The 19,933-nt window shown below is 45.4% G+C and overlaps 1 protein-coding gene across 1 annotated transcript in view; it reads right to left on the bottom strand.

Moving 5' to 3' along the window:
* Positions 1-16,445: 16,445 nt before the first annotated feature.
* The window catches only part of LOC306917174 (target of Nesh-SH3-like), an 81,369-nt gene continuing 77,881 nt past the window's right edge, over positions 16,446-19,933 (bottom strand). Inside the window, exons 21-23 of the mRNA XM_079495307.1 lie at positions 18,110-18,268; positions 17,502-17,624; positions 16,446-16,713 (exon numbers count right to left, since the gene is read on the bottom strand). Coding sequence (XP_079351433.1) covers positions 16,598-16,713; positions 17,502-17,624; positions 18,110-18,268 — 398 coding nt within the window. The 3' untranslated portion in view covers positions 16,446-16,597. The remainder of the gene's footprint in view (positions 16,714-17,501; positions 17,625-18,109; positions 18,269-19,933) is intronic.

Below are 19,933 nucleotides of genomic sequence, written 5' to 3'. Positions count from 1 at the left end.
TCCTGGAGAAGACCAGTCGAGTGTCGACACCACACAGATATTATGCGTATGTGCATTTAGGGCCAAATAATCAACTACACTTAGGAACAAGTCCAAATAATCAACTATACTTCAGGAAGAATTCCAAATAAACTATACACTTCAGAAACGAGTCAAAATAAACAACTACACAAGTGTAAGTTCGCCTACAACAGGACCACGTGCCCCACCCCACACACACACACACACACACACACACACACACACACACACACACAGTCACACACACACACACACACACACACACACACACACACACACACACACACACACACACACACACACAGGATAATAAGTTCCATGTATCGTTATGCGTTTCCATGACGACCGAAGCTTGGAGCGACAGCCAATCACATCCCCTCTCACTGTCGCCGTGGCAACACATCACTGTTCTGGGAATTATTTTTCATCTCTCTCTCTCTCTCTCTCTCTCTCTCTCTCTCTCTCTCTCTCTCTCTCTCTCTCTCTCTCTCTCAGTAATCTGGTAGAATCATTAAGCTCATAACAAGTCACACTGCCCAATGACACTGTCCAATGTCCAATGTGGTGTTTTAAGCATTATGTTATACTTTAGCTATTGAAAAAGCTCATAGCGTGGCACCGAGTGCCGCGCTACGAGCTTGTAGATCTGCTATTTTTGAAAAATAATGAAAATTTGTCGCAAATCTTTGAATATAATATATTCTTTCAGATCGAGCATTTTTAACTCAAATCTTTGGGTCCCTGGAACAACATATTTTCTGATGGGGGTCCGTGGTCCTTGACATGAAGAAGTCAAGGACCCCCTCCCGACCCCCAATATAAATTGACTGCTACAATAACCTTAACCCATTTTGGGCGGGAACCCCTTTTGGTGTTTTAAGCATTATGTTATAATTTAGCTAATGAAAAATAGCAGATCTACAAGCTCATAGCGCGCCACCGAGTGGCGCGCTACGAGCTTGTAGGTCTACTATTTTTGAAAAATCGTGAAAAAATAAAATAAAAAAATAAATATTTGGGGACCCCCCAAACTAATTTGGCGACCCCCCGAGGGGTCGCGACCCACGGGTTGAGAACCCCTGATTTAGAAGACATTTTATCTGATCTCAGGTCCAAATGGATTCATTCTTCCGCTTCTGCCACGATCTTTTCAGTACAAACATCCCGGGCCCCGGCGGGCCGTGAACCAGACGTAAACACCGGCTGTGTAAAGTTTCGCACGATCGTTATTTAATTAACCATAACTTTTGTAACCGCACGATCTTCAGCGCTTTAGTTCTGGGAATAAAGCTTGTTTTGGAAATATCTGGGAAAAGATACCGAGCTGAATGCATTCTTAACATTCTGTTTACATTGCTGCGGATTTTCATTTCCAATTTATTTCCGTTTTTATTGATCGCCTAGCAACCGAGAACTCTCCATACGGTGGTGAAGAGCGCAACTGGATCAATCAATAGGAACGGTGCTGAGAAGTGTTCTGTTCACGCATGCAAGCATGCACGCACGCACACACGCACGCACACACAAACACGCACATGCGCGCGCACACACACACACACACACACACACGCACACACGCACACACGCACACACACACACACACACACACACACACACACACACACACACACACACACACCCCTTCCTTCAAAACATGAGTAATGGTGTGAGAAGGAAATCTATCCCATAATCCAACTGGCCAAGGAATCCCCCTCAACCCACCCCCCACATGCAGGGGGATGAGAAAGAGAGAGAGAGAGAGAGAGGCTGGGGGGGAGAGAGAGGAGTAGGAGTGTGTGTGTGTGTGCGTGTGTGTGTGTGTGCGTGTGTGTGTGTGTGTGTGTGCGTGTGTGTGTGTGTGTGTGTGTGCGTGTGTGTGTGTGAGTGATAGTTTAAACAGAGCTTTGGACTGTAGTGTATTCACCTGTTACAGCTTTTATAGTCGCTGACACACTGAAACAATAATATGGAATCCAGTGAAACGTGACTCTGTTCATATGTTCACTACACACACAACCTCTGACACACACGCACACGCACGCTCGCACGCACACACACACGCATCGTAATTTGTCGAGCGTGGTCGAGATCATGGATTTCACAATGCCACGCCAGACTTGTCGGTCCTTCATTGCCATCCCCAGTTCCAGCTGCTTACTGATGCATGTGTCCCTAGGGATGACAGTTTTCTACACCTCTGGCAGGACTCCAGAGAAGAAGGGAAGATATAACCTCATGGTCAGCTCTGTAGCAGTGAATATATAACCTCATGGTCAGCTCTGTAGCAGTGAAGATATAACCTCATGGTCAGCTCTGTATAGCAGTGAAGATATAACCTCATGGTCAGCTCTGTATAGCAGTGAATATATAACCTCATGGTCAGCTCTGTATAGCAGTGAAGATATAACCTCATGGTCAGCTCTGTAGCAGTGAATATATAACCTCATGGTCAGCTCTGTAGCAGTGAAGATATAACCTCATGGTCAGCTCTGTAGCAGTGAAGATATAACCTCATGGTCAGCTCTGTAGCAGTGAAGATATAACCTCATGGTCAGCTCTGTAGCAGTGAAGATATAACCTCATGGTCAGCTCTGTAGCAGTGAAGATATAACCTCATGGTCAGCTCTGTAGCAGTGAAGATATAACCTCATGGTCAGCTCTGTAGCAGTGAAGATATAACCTCATGGTCAGCTCTGTAGCAGTGGCCGGAGGACTGTGTTCTTCTGGATCGGACTAGTGAACAAACACGGGGAAGGTTGATGTGTATTAGTTTAGTCGATGGGTGGCTCTTCCAAGAGAGGTTTTGCACTCTCATTAGAAGCACACATGCACACACACACACACACACACACACACACACACACATGCACACACACATGCACGCAGTGTTATACCTTTAGCCCTAATGTCTGACTTTACTCTGCTAAAAGCTAAATGGTGCACACGCACGCAGTCGCGCACACATGCAAACTCTGTCACCTGGGGCAGTGTTACTTCCTGCTATAAGCAGGACGTTTTGTCACAGCCAACCAGAAGGGAATCAGTCAGGGAGCAGCCTCATATACACACATCACACACACACACGCGCACGCACCCACACACCCACGCGCGCGCATGCACTCACGCACGCACGCACGCACAGGTATTGTGTTACATTTGAATGATTAAAGGAACACGTCTAACCAACTGGACTGGACTCTGTGAAGGCTTCAGTCTGCCTTTCATTAGACGTGTGTGTGTGTGTGTGTGTGTGTGTGTGTGTGTGTGTGTGTGTGTGTGTTTTCCTAGAAACTCCTGTTCTGTGGAATATATGGATGTAAAAACAGCACATTGTAAAAAAAAAAAACACACACACACACACACCGGTTCTTTAGTGGTTGTTTATGGTATAGAGGTGTTAAATAACACCCTGTGTGTCTGGGGTTTCAGTGCGTGCGTGTGTGTGTGTGTGTGTGTGTGTGTGTGTGTGTGTGTGTGTGTGTGTGTGTGTGTGTGTGTGTGTGTGTGTGTGTGTGTGTGTGTGTGTGTGTGTGTGTGTGTGTGTGTGTGTGATTTGATACAGTAACAGTCATGCTGTGTGCCGTGCGTGTGCATGTGCATGTGATTTGATACAGTAACAGTCATGCTGTGCTAAACCGTTTCCACAGAGTTGTAAAACAGTTGCCATGAAAGAAAAAATAATAACAATCTGAACTCCAGGCCACACTCGGTGAAAGTAACTTAATACCGTACTTTTACTCAAGTACTCAACAAAGAATTTCCCCTTTTTAGTATTTCCGTCCGTTTCTCAACGAGGGAATGTCACACCCCCGTCTCAGGCGAGGGTAATATGAACATAAAGGATGGCGAGGCAACACAGTTGTAACCTGACTCCGCCAGATGGGGCAGCAGAGAGTCCCCCCTCCTGCTCCCATCTGGGAACTCTCAGGCAGACTTGATGCCCGGCCACAAAACGGCCTGGCCAATCAGCAGCAGCTAGAGGCGGGATAGCTGCTGCTGATTGGCCAGGCCGTTTTGTGGCTGGCCAATCACTGGAGCGAGTTGCATGATGGTATAGGCGAGTTCCACCGCGAACTGAACAAGAGGTGCGTATAGTCAAAGCTCAGCGCGTCGTAAAGGAGAGGTGTGTCGACGAGTGACGTGGAAAACCTTGCTTAGTTTAAGGTCTCCATGAAGTCTAAAAGTCCAGCAGAATTGGAACTCTCAAAAGATTGGCAAACCGCCTGGGCCATGGCTCAGTGGTCCAGGCACCTTGGCTGGCAATCCAGCCAGGCAGTGTGCCGCGAGTTCGACTCCCGATCCCGACGGCCTTTACTGCATGTCTTCCCCCCCATCTCTCTCCCCATTTCCTGTCAGCCTACTGTCTGTCCCTCCATAAAATATATATAAAATAAAGGCGAAAAAAAAAAGATCGGCAAACCTTGACTCAGATACAATGCTACTGTAAGTGATAATAGAAAATAGAAAAATGTATTTACATGCATCGTCCGTGACATTCACACAACATATACAACTAGGTCCTACACCAGCAAAAGCACACAGATTAGACTGAATTGCTCTTCCCTGACTATCAGAAAATAAACCTTTCAAACCAGTCATAAAACAGGGCCCACTCTCGTGGCCGGTTAAGACTCACCCGTGGCTGCGTGTGTCACAGTATGTTGCTCTCTGTTGCCATCAGGGCCGGTCCTGAGCAATCTGGCGCCCCAAGCAGGATTTAAAAAAATACAATGGACTGGGGGTCCATTGGGGAGGCACTGTGGGGACACTGGGGAGGCTCTGTGGAGGCACTGGCGGGACACTGGCACTGGGGAGACACTGGGGAGGCACTGGGGGGGGCACTGGGGTGACACTGTTTTTTCCTCCCAGCTTCCAGCCTTGGCACACCTGTCTGTGGTCACCTCATCGCACTCAATTGACACACCTGCCGGCCATCAAGTCTCACAACCTTTCATGGTAGTACTATAGCTTGACTCTAGCCAGTGTTTACGTTCTACTAGTGAAGTTATAGTTTAGTTATATTTCCTAGTATTTTGCTCCTGTGTTTCCTGCAACTCAAGCTCTTCTCCTCTCCTCCAGAACCAGCTCACCTGTTCTACTGCCTCCTCTCCTCCAGAACCAGCTCACCTGTTCTACTGCCTCCTCGTCTCCTCTCCTCCAGAACCAGCTCACCTGTTCTACTGCCTCCTCTCCTCCAGAACCAGCTCACCTGTTCTACTGCCTCCTCGTCTCCTCTCCTCCAGAACCAGCTCACCTGTTCTACTGCCTCCTCTCCTCCAGAACCAGCTCACCTGTTCTACTGCCTCCTCGTCTCCTCTCCTCCAGAACCAGCTCACCGGTTCTACTGCCTGCTCTTCTCCTCTCCTCCAGAACCCGCTCACCTGTTCTACTGCCTCCTCTCCTCCAGAACCAGCTCACCTGTTCTACTGCCTGCTCGTCTGCCTGCCACCTGCCTGGACTGCTCTCCTCATCCTCCATGTTTGTTTTCCATGCAACCTTCCACAATCTCCAATTCACCATATTGTGAATAAATATCTTAATTTTGCTCCTGTGTTTGGCTCTGCATTTTGGGTTCAACTTTCTGCTACCGTGACAGCATGGCATGGCTCCGACATATGTGGTCGGTTTCGACTCACCACGTGGCTTCCACGTGCGGTTAGGATTAGGTCAGGGTTTTGGGGTGTCGGACTATTATGTGTCGGACTGTTATGTGTCGGACTGTTAGGTTAGGTCGTCGGACCACAGATATGCACCCTGGCAGCTGTGTGACCTCTGACCTGTGACCTGTACTTCCATTTGTACACTCTCAGAGTTAAATTAACATTGATTTTACAATATCAATTGGGGGTCCCAGAGATAGAAATGCCATTAACTCTTTGAGCGTTTCAAGGATTTCTATATAGTAGGTAGACTTCTCTATGGCCAGAATGGCGTTTTTGAATGATTTATTGAAAATTCTCTGTTGTGAATGTGTGACAACGAAAGACCTTCAGAGAAAGCTTGACTTGTCTGCTTCCAGGAAAAAAATGAACTGAGTTGATAAAATGTTTAGTTCTTGTGTTGGAAGCCATTTAAAAGAGCCTGCATTTACACTGTTTCTGTTTCTAGGACAACCAAAAAAAGTTATGCCCGGTTGAAGTTTTATTTTCTAAATAACTTTTTTTCTGCTGGGCATACATAGCCATGCAATATCTCATTTTAAAGGGTGAGTTGTCTAGTTCAATTAAAATAAAATAAAAAGTTTCTCACATGTACCACTGTAGATATTTTGCCATCTATAAATAGCATGGTCAGTCATGATCAATCTGACCTATCCAGCTAAAAGTCCCCATAGCTCTGAAATTGGAACATCATATAAACTCAATTCTTTTTTGGGGTAAAATTAGACATTCTAACGCACATTTTGATATATACCATGTTTACATAGTCTTACCAGTACCTTGTCTATTCATGCATGTATCTCAAAAACCTGTTATGAAGAAACACAGTTTTGATAAAAAACACATCCAAGGACATTGTTTTGATATGACTTGGTGCCCATGATATGTATCAAAATATAGACTTGAATGTATACTGTATTATAAAAAAGAAATTGAGTTATTACCATCTACCGTTACAGAGTAAATCACAGTTGAAACTTGCTTAGTCATATACAATAAACCTCACAATAGTGAACAAAATAGTCATGACAGGTCTAACTCATTGTAAAAGCGTCTTTTATTTTTTACGACTACTAACATAATAAAATGATAAATATTACAGAAAATAAATAGGCCTACATACAAAACAGTTACTCCTCCCCTAGCTCTGATCCATAGCTCTAAATGCGCATTTAGAGCTATGGATCAGAGCTACTCCTCCCAAATGTCCCCAAACCCAGTCCTTGACGGTGTGTGTGTGTGAGTTAACCTGACTCCGCCATATGGGGCAGCAGAGTGTACACTGTGTTCCCCCCTCCTGCTCCCATCTGGGAACTCTCAGGCAGACTTGATGCCCGGCCACAAAACGGCCTGGCCAATCAGCAGCAGCTTCTAGCAACTTCTAGCAGCAGCTTCTAGCTTCTACTAGCTGCTGCTGATTGGCCAGGCCGTTTTGTGAGCAACTTCGCTTCTAGCTGCTGCTGATTGGCCAGGCCGTTTTGTGGCCGGGCATCAAGTCTGCCTGAGAGTTCCCAGATGGGAGCAGGAGGGGGGAACCCAGTGTACTCTCTGCTGCCCCATCTGGCGGAGTCAGGTTATGTGTGAGTAGGCTAAATAAAAAAAACACCCAAAAACTGCCCCCCCTGAAATGAATGAATGAATGAATCCGGTTCAGTGTCGGAGAACGCCATCGCAGTCTTGACTCTTCATCCTCCTCCTCCTCCTCCTCATCTGATGCCAGTTCTAAATATATAAAAAGAAATAAACATTTTAGCTGTAGTCAGTGCACGCTACTATTACATGGCGTTTTACCCGGCTGCTGGCGATCAATGATTTTATTGTGCAGTGTCTTTGTGGGCCGAGTCGTGGCATGACAAATACAAATAGATGCTTGTATAATAAGTAGTATCACGATAAAATAATATGGCAACGTTAGAATGAAACACCAATGAGTGATCGGTGGTAATGTAGCTAGCTGCCCAGGGTATATCCAGCACCATTGCGTCGCAATCATCCAGCAACATTGGTACTGGCTATTGCCCGGGCTTGTGGCCCGGCCAATAGCCAGTACCATTTGTGCAGTGTTTGTTAGCAACTACTACTAGCCAACAGCCAGTGGAATGTGGTGACGTGATGGTGCTGGATATACGCTGGGCAGCTACATTACACGCGATCACTCATTGGTGGTGTCATTCTAACGTCGCCATATTATTTTATCGTGATACTAATTATACAAACATCTATTTGTATGCCACGATGCCACGATTCGGCCCACAAAGACACAGTACAATACATTCATTTGATCAGATGTTTTTGTTAGCTACGTCGATCACCTATAGTACCGACCCTTGTTATATATTCTCCGACTATGCATGTCACGATGACTAAACCAGTTAGATCTATCCATATATGGTTCTACCACATCTATCTGATATCAGCACTAGGTCGGCTCGGGCCAAATATAGGGATCGTCTTACTAGACATGTCATATTAGGGCATTTTCGAATACAATAAAATTACCTTTTAGCGAAGGCATCAGCCTTGGTGGTAACTCCGGTGGGGAGAAGAAAAAACATTGCACACGTGTAATCCGCGAGGGTGGATGTTGCAGCCCGGCCAACGGTCTGGGACTGGAGAATGCCACTGGACACGGATGGATCATTTTTCAGATTGTTTTTTTTGCGGCGACTGCAAACCTGGCTGAAAAACTCTTCCTCCAGTGCCCACCTCGGAGGAGTCAACCAACCCCCCTGTTCACTGGGGGCTGGGCGTCAGTTTCCAATAGGAAAGCATACACGTGTGTCACGTGACACGGGAATTCTGGGAAATGTAGTTGATATTTATGCTCAATACTATATACAGAGGTGCGGACCGAATTAATATATTGGTATTAATAAAAAAAGAGAACTACGGAAAATCACGTACAGGGCAGAAAAGACTAATGCAAAACTCCACGTGTTTTCCAGTAGTAATCTGTCTAAGGGTTAAATGAGGGGTCCGTAGACTATAATACACGTCCAACTTGGAGTCCTTGATTTAAACGGGTTGAGAATCACTGCTAGAGCCGTAAAAATCATCTCTTATGGGGGTCCCTGGCATATCGCTTCAAATGGGGGTCCGCGGGCCAATTAGTGTCAATTTGGGGGTCTTTGACATGAAAAGGTTTGGGAACCCCTGGTGTATGACTAGAATAGATTCCGGGGTTCAAGTGGTTAAGACTGAAGTACGTGTGTGTGTGTGTGTGTGTGTGTGTGTGTGTGTGTGTGTGTGTGTGTGTGTGCGCGTGCGTGTGCCATTGTCAGGTTGGACGTTCCTCAGTCACATTCTGAACATCCCTGAAGCTCAGCTTTCACAATAAAAGCATCACAATTCATCACCATAAAGCACCATCAAACATCAAAATAAAAGCACCTGCTGTCCCGACCGGATTATTAACAGCAGCCCGCCATGCAGGTGTGAAGATGACCTCTCCACATGTTTTTGTGTGTGTGTGTGTGTGTGTGTCTGTGTGCGTGTGCGCGTGTGCATGCATGTGTGTGTGTGTGACCTCCATTTTTGAGGTTTTTGATTTATTAACACATAAATCATAAATCACACCCTTTACGTCTGTGTGTTGTTTCGAAAATATCCTACTATAAATGTGCCACGTCTGTCTGCGTGCGTGTGTGCGTACGTGCGTGTGTGTACGGTTAATGCACGTAACTCGAGAACCGTTTGACCCACCGACTTCACATTCGACACACGCGTTCCACACCCCCACAGGGAGTGCAGTGCCCGGTATCGAGTCGGTCGGACCCACGGTTCTCCAGAACCACCACAAAAGGCTCTGGTCAGGAGCTGCCAGTGGGCCTAATGAGGCCAACTCCTTTCACCTGGGCCAGGCTCTGCCAGTGGGCCTAATGAGGCCAACTCCTCTCACCTTGGCCAGGCTCTGCCAGTGGGCCTAATGAGGCCAACTCCTTTCACCTGTGCAATTTCCTCAGCCAATTGAGGCTCAACCAATCAGGCTCTGCTCAGTGTGCCGAATTGATTGCCAAGTACACTTTTCAGTTTGCAGTCTTCACACACAGGCACATACACAGATCTCCATGTGGGACACCGGCTGACAGTTAAAACGGGTGCTATGACAACGTATATCATTAGGTTCGCAAGTTGCATCGTTCCCAAGTAGGCCGGTGGCCGACTGCGACGGGCACGTACAGGTCTAGTTGAACCAATGAAAAGTAGTAAAATATGCTTCCGAGAAAACCTCTTAACTCCATTGGACCCTCACACGGTCTGCTAAAGCAACTAACTCCACCACCTCTCCCCCTCATGGAAGTAATTGACATTATATAAAGTCACTCACAACACTAACTTTGATGAGGCAGTATTGCTTTGTTTTCAGATAATAGATATACTATGATACTTCATATACCACACACACACACACACACACACACACAGTTACTATTCCTGTCAGGTCAGCAGATGCTTTTATTCTGACATGTTTATGGTAATGAACTGTGATGCTTTTATTGTGAAAGCTGAGCTGCAGGGATGTTCAGAATGTGACTGAGGAACGTTCAACCTGACAATGGCGCACGCACGTACGCACGCACGCACGCTTTCTCAGCAGCGAAAATAAAAGTGTGTTAAAGGACCACTTCACCACTTTTCAACCTAACATCATATCTCTAACATCATATATGATATGATGTTAGGTTGAAAAGTGGTGAAGTGGTCCTTTCATATAATTGGTCCTCACTAATGTTCATGATAAAATAGCACCATTTTGTACTCAGTTTGTGTCTCATAGAAACCCGTCCACCAGTGAAAATGGAAGCCATCGTTCTCACAATAATAACAATCTAAATATATATTTTTTGTTTAAAAATCCGCCTAACGATGCCATCACTGGTGGATGGGTATCTGAACTGCCCACAGCCCTCCTATGAGTCACAGACTAGAAAATAATTGTGGAATTGTTTTCATGAATATTAGTGACGACCAATGATATGAAGAGTGGTGAAGACTGAAGTGGGTTGGTCCTTTAGGGTCCCTTCGGAAATGTGGGAATGGGAATGTGGTCAGTTTGTTGAGTGTGGTGGGCGGTGACGTCACAGAGTGTGTTCAGTGTGCCTTATTTACGAATGACCACAGCTGTGACGCAATCACACCGATTCACACTGGACAACCCCAGCTTCAGGGTAGGGTCGCTCTGTGCGGGCAATCGGCACACCCGGTGCTCCTTTCGAACGACAACCTACCGAGTGCACTGAATAAACGAACGACAGGACCAGTGTGTTCAGGGCGCATTTCCAAACACACCCTTAAAGAGCAAACTCAGAAAAGGTATAGGACATTTTATACAATGCAAACAAAAGGGATTTATCGTTCAAAGTTGAGCAAGAATGAAAGCATGTACAACTGGAAACCATTTCATACAAACATTTGTTTTTTATTAATATAAGGGCACTTTAATACAGACAACAGGGCCTTAATTTTATTCATATATTATGTCACCATCAATACAGCGATATAGAACCAATCAGTAAACTATTAATAGCCAATCAACAATCAGTAGAAAGATAGGAAACTATATCCAACCAATCAGAGCTGTGTGATGTCATGGTGGCGATGCCCAACCTGTGGCTCAAAACAATAAGATTTGACTGATAAAATGACACCAATATATAAAATATATACAACATACTGTATAAAATGTCATGATATATATTTTTTGTTCTTATTGAAAACCTTGACGTGAATTCAAATGAATTGTCATCGTGATATAAGCGATCAATAAGAACTTAAAGGGAGATGTTGCAACCATATATTGATATTGGTCCTCACATGATGCGCATTATAATATTACATATCTTATCTTCATATTGCTCATTATAAGATGTCACCATTTCCGTGACTTCCGTGTCTCAGGAGGGCCGTGGCCTGTGGAACAGTTCAGAAACCTGCCTACAGTGACGTCATCGATGGGGAATCCAAGCTAATAAACTGCAGGCTTTCTATTCCTGCAAAGTCAGTGTGCTATAAATGGAAGACGTTGTTCTTGCATTAACAAAAACTGTTAAGTCTTGCCTGCCTGACTATGATGTCACTGGTAGGTATAGGTTTCTGAACTGTCCACAGCCCTCCTCTGAGACACAGAGTGAGTAGACAGGTTTCTGAACTGTCCACAGCCCTCCTCTGAGACACAGAGTGAGTAGACAGGTTACTGAACTGTCCACAGCCCTCCACCGAGACACAGAGTGAGTAGACAGGTTACTGAACTGTCCACAGCCCTCCTCTGAGACACAGAGTGAGTAGACAGGTTTCTGAACTGTCCACAGCCCTCCACCGAGACACAGAGTGAGTAGACAGGTTACTGAACTGTCCACAGCCCTCCTCTGAGACACAGAGTAGACAGGTTTCTGAACTGTCCACAGCCCTCCTCTGAGACACAGAGCGAGTAGACAGAAATGATGCTGTTAAAGAGTATTTGCCTGTAAATAAATTACTATTTCATCCAAGGAGGCTCCCCTGAATCACATCACATTGTTACTTCATAGAACCTTCATCATCATAATTTTTCGACCGCGGTCGAGATCGTGGATTTCACAATAACACGCCAGACTTCCCGGTCCTTCATTGCCATCCCAAGTTCCTGCTTACTGATGCCTGTGTCCCTAGCGATGACATCAGGGAACGACAGTTTTCTACCTCTGGTCTGCTTTGAGGCAGAAGAAGGGAAGATATAACCTCATGGTCAGCTCTGTAGCAGAGGCCGGCAAACTGTGTTCTTCTGGATCGGACTAGTGAAGAAACACTGGGAAGGTTGCCGTATATTATATTAGTTGATGGGTGGCTCTTCCAAGACAGATTTTGCGCTATAGAACCTTACATTCGTGTTATATTACGGTACGATATGACCTGCACAATATTACGGTACGCAATCAAGGAAATCTTTCCGCCTAAAATACACAGTATGTGTCACGAGGAGAACTTGAGAGAATACTTTCCATTATGAGGGAAAGATTGACATGTTTACACACCGTAATATGTAATATGACATGAATGTGGTCACACATCAGCATCCCGCAGCCTCCCTTTTCCGACTTGCCTGCATTACTAAACCTACCCTAACCGCACCCGAAATGCCACCCTGTCCCCAAAATAACTTCATACTTGACATTTTAACCCCTTTTGACCTGAGATCGGATTCTAAAAATGTCTTCTACATCCCGACAGTTTTCTGAAAAAGCTATGTTTCTATGTCAGTCGTTCTTCGATTTTTCAAAAATAGCAGACCTACGAGCTTGTAGGTCTGCTATTTTTCAATAGCTAAAGCATAACATAATGCTAACACCAAAAGGGATTCCCGCCCAAAATGGGTTAATGATGATGATGTGGCGTCTGTCCAGGAGAACGTAGAAGACCGTTAGCTACAGTTGGAGCATGGGGGTCAGGTCTGGCATCTAATCTGGCTCCTATAGGTGGAGTTCTCAGCGGGCCTGGCCGGCCCTAACTGGGCCCGCAGTCAGAACAATTATCATAATTCTAGTCACGCACGCAACAAGCTTTGAACTGAGCTGATTGGACCTTCCGTTCCAGACATTATGGCCAAAACATCTTGAAAACGGCCACTTTTTAATATATTCTTTCAGAGTGAACGTTTATAACTCAAATCTCTGCTCCTGAGGGGTTCCTGGAACAACATATTTTCAGATGGGGGTCGGCGGCCAATTACAGATAATTCTGGGGGTCCTTGACATGAAATATTGAGCACCACTGATATAGAAACATAGGTATTTCAGAAAACTGTCAGAATTTAGAAGACATTTTTTAGAATCGTTTTCAGGTCTAAATGGTTCTGGCCCAAAAACGTTGGGTCGGTCGGTCGTATAGGGCAGGGGTTCTCAACCCGTGGGTCGCGACCCCTCGGGGGGGTCGCCAAATTATTTTGGGGGGTCCCCAAATTATTTTCAAAAAAATCTTTTTGCAACTGAATGGCTGGAAAGTGGAAATGAAGAGTTTACATATAGTACACATAGTACATGCATACACCTTCCCTAATGATTATATCTGGTTTCAGTATTTATTTATGGTGTATTGTCTCTATTATTAAGGTTATTGTAGCAGTCAATTTATATTGGGGGTCGGGAGGGGGCGGGGCGGGGGTCCCGAGACATTGCCAAAGCATTTCCGGGGGTCCCCGGCCAAAAACGTTGAGAACCCCTGGTATAGGGTCAGGTTCGGGCAGAATTTGAGAACGCTACAAGCAGACCTATACAGTAACATGGAACGCGACAGCTTGAGGCTTTATTTCAGTTACCATCTTATCATGAGCAATTATATGAAGATACGGTTGAAAATGTAGTGATCCTTTATACTACATTAGTTCTATTGATCCAAGCTGGAACACAATCAATCAATCAATCAATCAAGTGATGGATTGATCATTAAAATAAACGCTCTTACTGCTCTTAATATGCACATACGTGGCCCACCCATATATCCACGTGGTGCATGAGTGGGCCCTGGCTGTGGACAGTAAGAAAAGCCACAATGTGTTTTTTACACGAGAAATATTTCAATAGAATGCATTCTTCACCATATACACATCTTATTGTGCAATTCATACCTCAACGGATCAACCCTAACCGTGTGTGTGTGTGTGTGTGTGTGCACGTGCATGTGTGTGTGCGTGTGTGTGTGTGTGTGCACGTGCATGTGTGCGTGTGTGTGTGTGTGTGTGTGTCTGCGCGTGCATGTGTGTGTGTGTGTCAGACTGTGCGTGTACTGGTCAGCTCCCAGTACAACAGTATCAAACTGTGGTCGTCTCTTGACATGCAGTAAAAAATGCGTCGACACAAGGGGGTGCGTTTCTGTACATTTAGATAAAAGGCCTTTAGATAAATAACTTTAATAACTATTTATGTATATTTACTATTTATGAAAATAATATTCATAAAAATAATGATTTCAGGAGGGAGCCAGCTTCCCTTCGCTTCTACATGTAAAAATATATCTACGTAGCCACTGCAGGAACAGTGCTAACTCCATGTATGCCGTTCCCTGTGTAGCCCGGTTGCTACCGAAGTCCTGACGTCACTCGTTCATCCCCTGCAAGTCATTTCTCTATGGAGAACAAGTCATTTCTCTATGGAGAACAAGTCATTTCTCTATGGAGAACAAGTCATTTCTCTTTGGAGAACAACATTGGGTCATCTTAGAATCGTCTCATATAGGAATTGCGCTCCAAAAGTAAACAAACTGTCCCCGGCTATATTGTCGGGGAGGTTGACTCTGTATTGTTTATGTTAGTCAGTCACTCATATTTGATAAGTCTGTTTCTGGCACAAAAATAATGAAATTGGCAGGGACGTAATGCTGCATTCACAAGGGATCAGGCAAGCGGTATAGACGGCAAACAACACCACCTGCTGGACGGCACGGAACGGTCAAAAATATGAAATATTTTAACATTGATGCCGTCTGCCGTGCCGTCCTGTTCCGTCTACCGTCCTGCTCCAGTCCACTAAAATGACTTCTGTTTTGCCGTCTATATAAGGCTTGCCTGATCCCATGTGGTTGCAGCATTACGTACGTCAGTATTATCTCGACGTTGATTCTTCTTCATGTCCATGACCCTGGACATGAAGACCCTGCAGGTAGGATGAGTGCATTACGTCAGACCATGACCCAGGTAGGATGAGTGCATTACGTCAGACCATGACCCAGGTAGGATGAGTGCATTATGTCAGACTTCGGTGCGCTATAATATGAACAGGATGCTCTGCTAATACAGTAAGTATTTATACATGGAAGTTTCATAATCCCTTATTGGAAAACAACAAACACATACTCCTTTACGTAAAACAATAAGGTCAATATTATTCTGTAAACAGTTTTTGTAACATTATCTTCTTGTGTTCTTTCCACTTTTCTGTCTTCTTCTTCACGCCCCCAAAAAATAACCTTTTTCCTAATCAATCAAGTGGCGCCCGGGGACGGGTCCCCAGCTTAACCAAATGGACCCTTACAGGTCTGTAACTCAGAGTGTAACAAATGGAACCAAATGGACCCTTACAGGTCTGTAACTCAGAGTGTAACAAATGGAACCAAATGGACCCTTACAGGTCTGTAACTAGAGTGTAACAAATGGAACCAAATGGACCCTTACAGGTCTGTAACTAGAGTGTAACAAATGGAACCAAATGGACCCTTACATGTCTGTAACTCTGAGAGTGTAACAAATGGAACCAAATGGACCCTTACAGGTCTGTAACTAGAGTGTAACAAATGGAACCAAATGGACCCTTACATGTCTGTAACTCTGAGAGTGTAACAAATGGAACCAAATGGACCCTTACAGGTCTGTAACTAGAGTGTAACAAATGGAACCAAATGGACCCTTACAGGTCTGTAACTCTGAGTGTAACAAATGGAACCAAATGGACCCTTACAGGTCTGTAACTCTGAGAGTGTAACAAATGGAACCAAATGGACCCTTACAGGTCTGTAACTCTGAGAGTGTAACAAATGGAACCAAATGGACCCTTACAGGTCTGTAACTCTGAGAGTGTAACAAATGGAACCAAATGGACCCTTACAGGTCTGTAACTCTGAGAGTGTAACAAATGGAACCAAATGGACCCTTACAGGTCTGTAACTCTGAGAGTGTAACAAATGGAACCAAATGGACCCTTACAGGTCTGTAACTCTGAGAGTGTAACAAATGGAACCAAATGGACCCTTACATGTCCACTTGGCTCAATGTGTTACACTCTCAGAGCTATGGGGGTCCGTGGCTTAATGAATATAAATGAGGGGTCCTTGGAAATTCAACCCTTTGAGAACCACTGACATTAATAGACTGAAGCGTGCCAACATTTTCATTCGTGCTCCTCTGCGGACGCCTGCGTGTGTGTGTCTGGTCGACGCCGGAGGGGTCCTTCCTACCACTTCCCCGGTATGGGCGTTCCACATTCGTACCAGGAGACGTAGCTGATGTGAGACTGTCCACCGATCTGGCCGAAAGTTACCGGCTGTTGCCGGACCGCCCGGTAGAACCCTAAAACATACAAACACAACAATAGAGTAATACCGTCCTGACGTCGCCCGCTCATCCCCTGCAGGGTCAGGGAAGTCACTCTATGGAGAATAACCTTGTGTTATCTTAGAATCACTATTCCTGAAGAAGATCCCAGTGATCGAAACGCACGCAGTATCTCCAACAGGTCAACATATACGAATCAAGGTATCTGGCTTTACAACCCATATACCTTGAATGGCTTGTATTACCTTGGGTCTTCTAGATGAGACAGAATAACTGGCTAATGGCTAAGCAACTCGTATAGCATTCAAGTAGAGGTTCACACATCCCGGTTAAGTTCGTATCGAACACCACTGTAGCGGGTCCTAACGAAATAATCAGCACTGGTTCGAGCTATTTTACACATAGGCTGCAACGTACTGTACAAACAACGTAGAGCCTCCCCTGACCATGCAAGCCACGACCCACCTCAGGTCAGAAGAGAGGGCCGGCCTAATTTAAGCATATTTCTCCTACTCCTCCTGCCCGACACTCCCTGACTCCCTGATAGGAGGACACGGGGTAGACGCTCGACAAAGCCGGAAGAACCGCGGTGGATTCTGTGAGTGGCCTGGTATTGCAACAAATGCAATGTTTTTTTAAATTGTTTGTTGTGGGGTTTTTTTGTGGTTTTGTGCCATGTTGTTGAAGTGAATACCTAGGACCCCAATGGAAACAAGTCCTCTGGACTTTTATTGTGTTATCCTTTTAGACTGTTTAGTAAAGTATTCAATCAATCAATCAATCAATCAATCAATCAACATTACCTTTAGTTGGTGGCAGCTGGTCAGCCCTAAGTTGTCTTCCTGTTTTCCCGTCTAAGAAAGAGTCGACGAACTGACAGTGATCCTCCCCGAAACCTGACTGGTCCCCAATGCTGTAGAACTTACCTACATGCGCGCACAGACACACACACACACACACACACACACACACACACACACACACACACACACACACACACACACACACACACACACACACACACACACACACACACACACACACACACACACACACACACAGACACAGACACAGACACAGACACACACAGACACAGACAGACCACAGACACACACAGACACACACAGACACAGACCACAGACACAGACACACACAGACACAGACAGACACACACAGACACACACAGACACAGACCACAGACACAACAATAAAACAATTGTCTGGACTAAAGAGATGTGCTCTGTTTCAGACAGACAGACAGACAGACAGATATACAGACAGACAGACAGACAGACAGACAGACAGACAGACAGACAGACAAGTGTGTGTGTGTGTGTGTGTGTGTGTGTGTGTGTGTGTGTGTGTGTGTGTGTGCGCGTGCGTGCGTGCGTCTGTGTGCGTGCGTGCGTACCGGTCAGCGTGTCAGACAGGTAGATCTTGTATCTCAGGGAGTTACAGATCTGAACTCCTACAAACTTGCGGTACCAGGTCCTCTTCACGTACTGACCGCCCCGGCACTCTGACTGCCCGTCTGTCTGGAAGGGGAACGCTGTCCAGATGGCGTCTTTACCTGCCACGCACGCACACACGCAGACACACACACACACACACACACACACACACACACACACACACACACACACACACACACACACACACACACACACACACACACACACACACACACACACACACATGCACACACACACACACACACACACACACACACACACACACACACACACACATGCACACAGACACATCTTCATTATAATGTCATTACATTTTATTCTAGGAGTCTTACATAGTCATATGATGACGCAGCAATCATATTATTATATTATATCCCTAAATCACCAACACTTACATAGTCTGGTTTATCACTAAACCACCTGTGCTACAGTATGTAGCTCTAACATTATATGTGCCAGATGTCATTGCCTTTAAAGGAGAACTGTTTTCATAATCAACAAAAATTGCATAACATCATCCCGAGCGCACCACAGCTCCGACCGCGTGCGGTGGATTTATCGTGCGGTGGATTTATCGCTAAATCGAAGGAGTTTAAGTATCTCAGGGTTTTGTTCACGAGTGAGGACGGAGAGGACGGAGAAGGAGATCAGCCGGAAAATCGGAGCGGCAGGGGCGGTATTGCAGTTGCTGTAACGCACTGTTGTGACGAAAAGACAGCCGAGCCAGAAGGCAAAGCTCTCCGTCTACCGAGCAATCTTCCTTCCTACTCTCACCTATATGGTCATGAAGTGTTGGGTGTGGCTAAAGAATAAGGTCGCGAATACAAGCGGCCCGAAATGGGTTTTCTCCGACGGGTGGCTGGCACCTCCCTTAGAGATAGGGTGAGAAGTTCAGTCACACGAGAGAGACTCGGAGTAGAGTCGCTGCTTCTTCGCCTGGAAAGGAGCCAGCTGAGGTGGTTCGGGGCATCTGGTTAGGATGCCTGGAACGGCGAGCCGTTTATTGTTATTGTTATTTTTGGTATTGTTATTTACTTCGTGGTTATGGTTGGATAAATATATATATGTACTTGTTGCTATTTCCATATATATACTAACAAACTATTGGTCATACGTCATATACAGTCATGGAGCTAAGGTTATTGTGTCCATATACAGTATGTGTATCGTCTGCTGGTAGTCTTGATTACGCTGCACTGGCCATGAGGCGCCACTATGAGGCGCCACTGTGGCCAGTGTTGCTGTTGTGTTTACTGTGCTTATCCCAGCCACAGACAAAGATGTCCCTTCTCGCTTGCCATCTCTCGCGAGAACCGGTAGAAGCTGCGTGAGGGCCTGATCACCCTCATTGGCCAAGCCGGTCATGTGACGCACCGGAGGCCTCAGTGCGTCTGCTATAAAAGACAGTCTGTGCCTGGACTCCGACGAGACAGCATCGTTTATCTTCCTCCAGCTATTCGTTACTGTATCTTGTTAGGTAACTTTGCTTATTCATTTTGTTTAGTTGCAGCTCCCTTCGGGAAGGAGTTTGTTAGGCCTGAGCTATAGTTTGACCCTTTGTTATTGGTTAGGGTTTTGGCCAGAGGTGAAGTTATTGTTTTGTTATTGGTTAGGGTTTTGGCCAGAGGTGAAGTTATTGTTTTGTTATTGGTTAGGGTTTTGGCCAGAGGTGAAGTTATTGTTTTGTTATTGGTTAGGGTTTTGGCCAGAGGTGAAGTTATTGTTTTGTTATTGGTTAGGGTTATGGCCAGAGGTGAAGTTAT

Source organism: Electrona antarctica (genome assembly GCF_951216825.1).
Source record: "Electrona antarctica genome assembly, chromosome: 24".
NCBI classification, from domain to species: Eukaryota; Metazoa; Chordata; class Actinopteri; order Myctophiformes; family Myctophidae; genus Electrona; species Electrona antarctica.
This window is presented reverse-complemented; position numbering and strand designations above follow the sequence as displayed.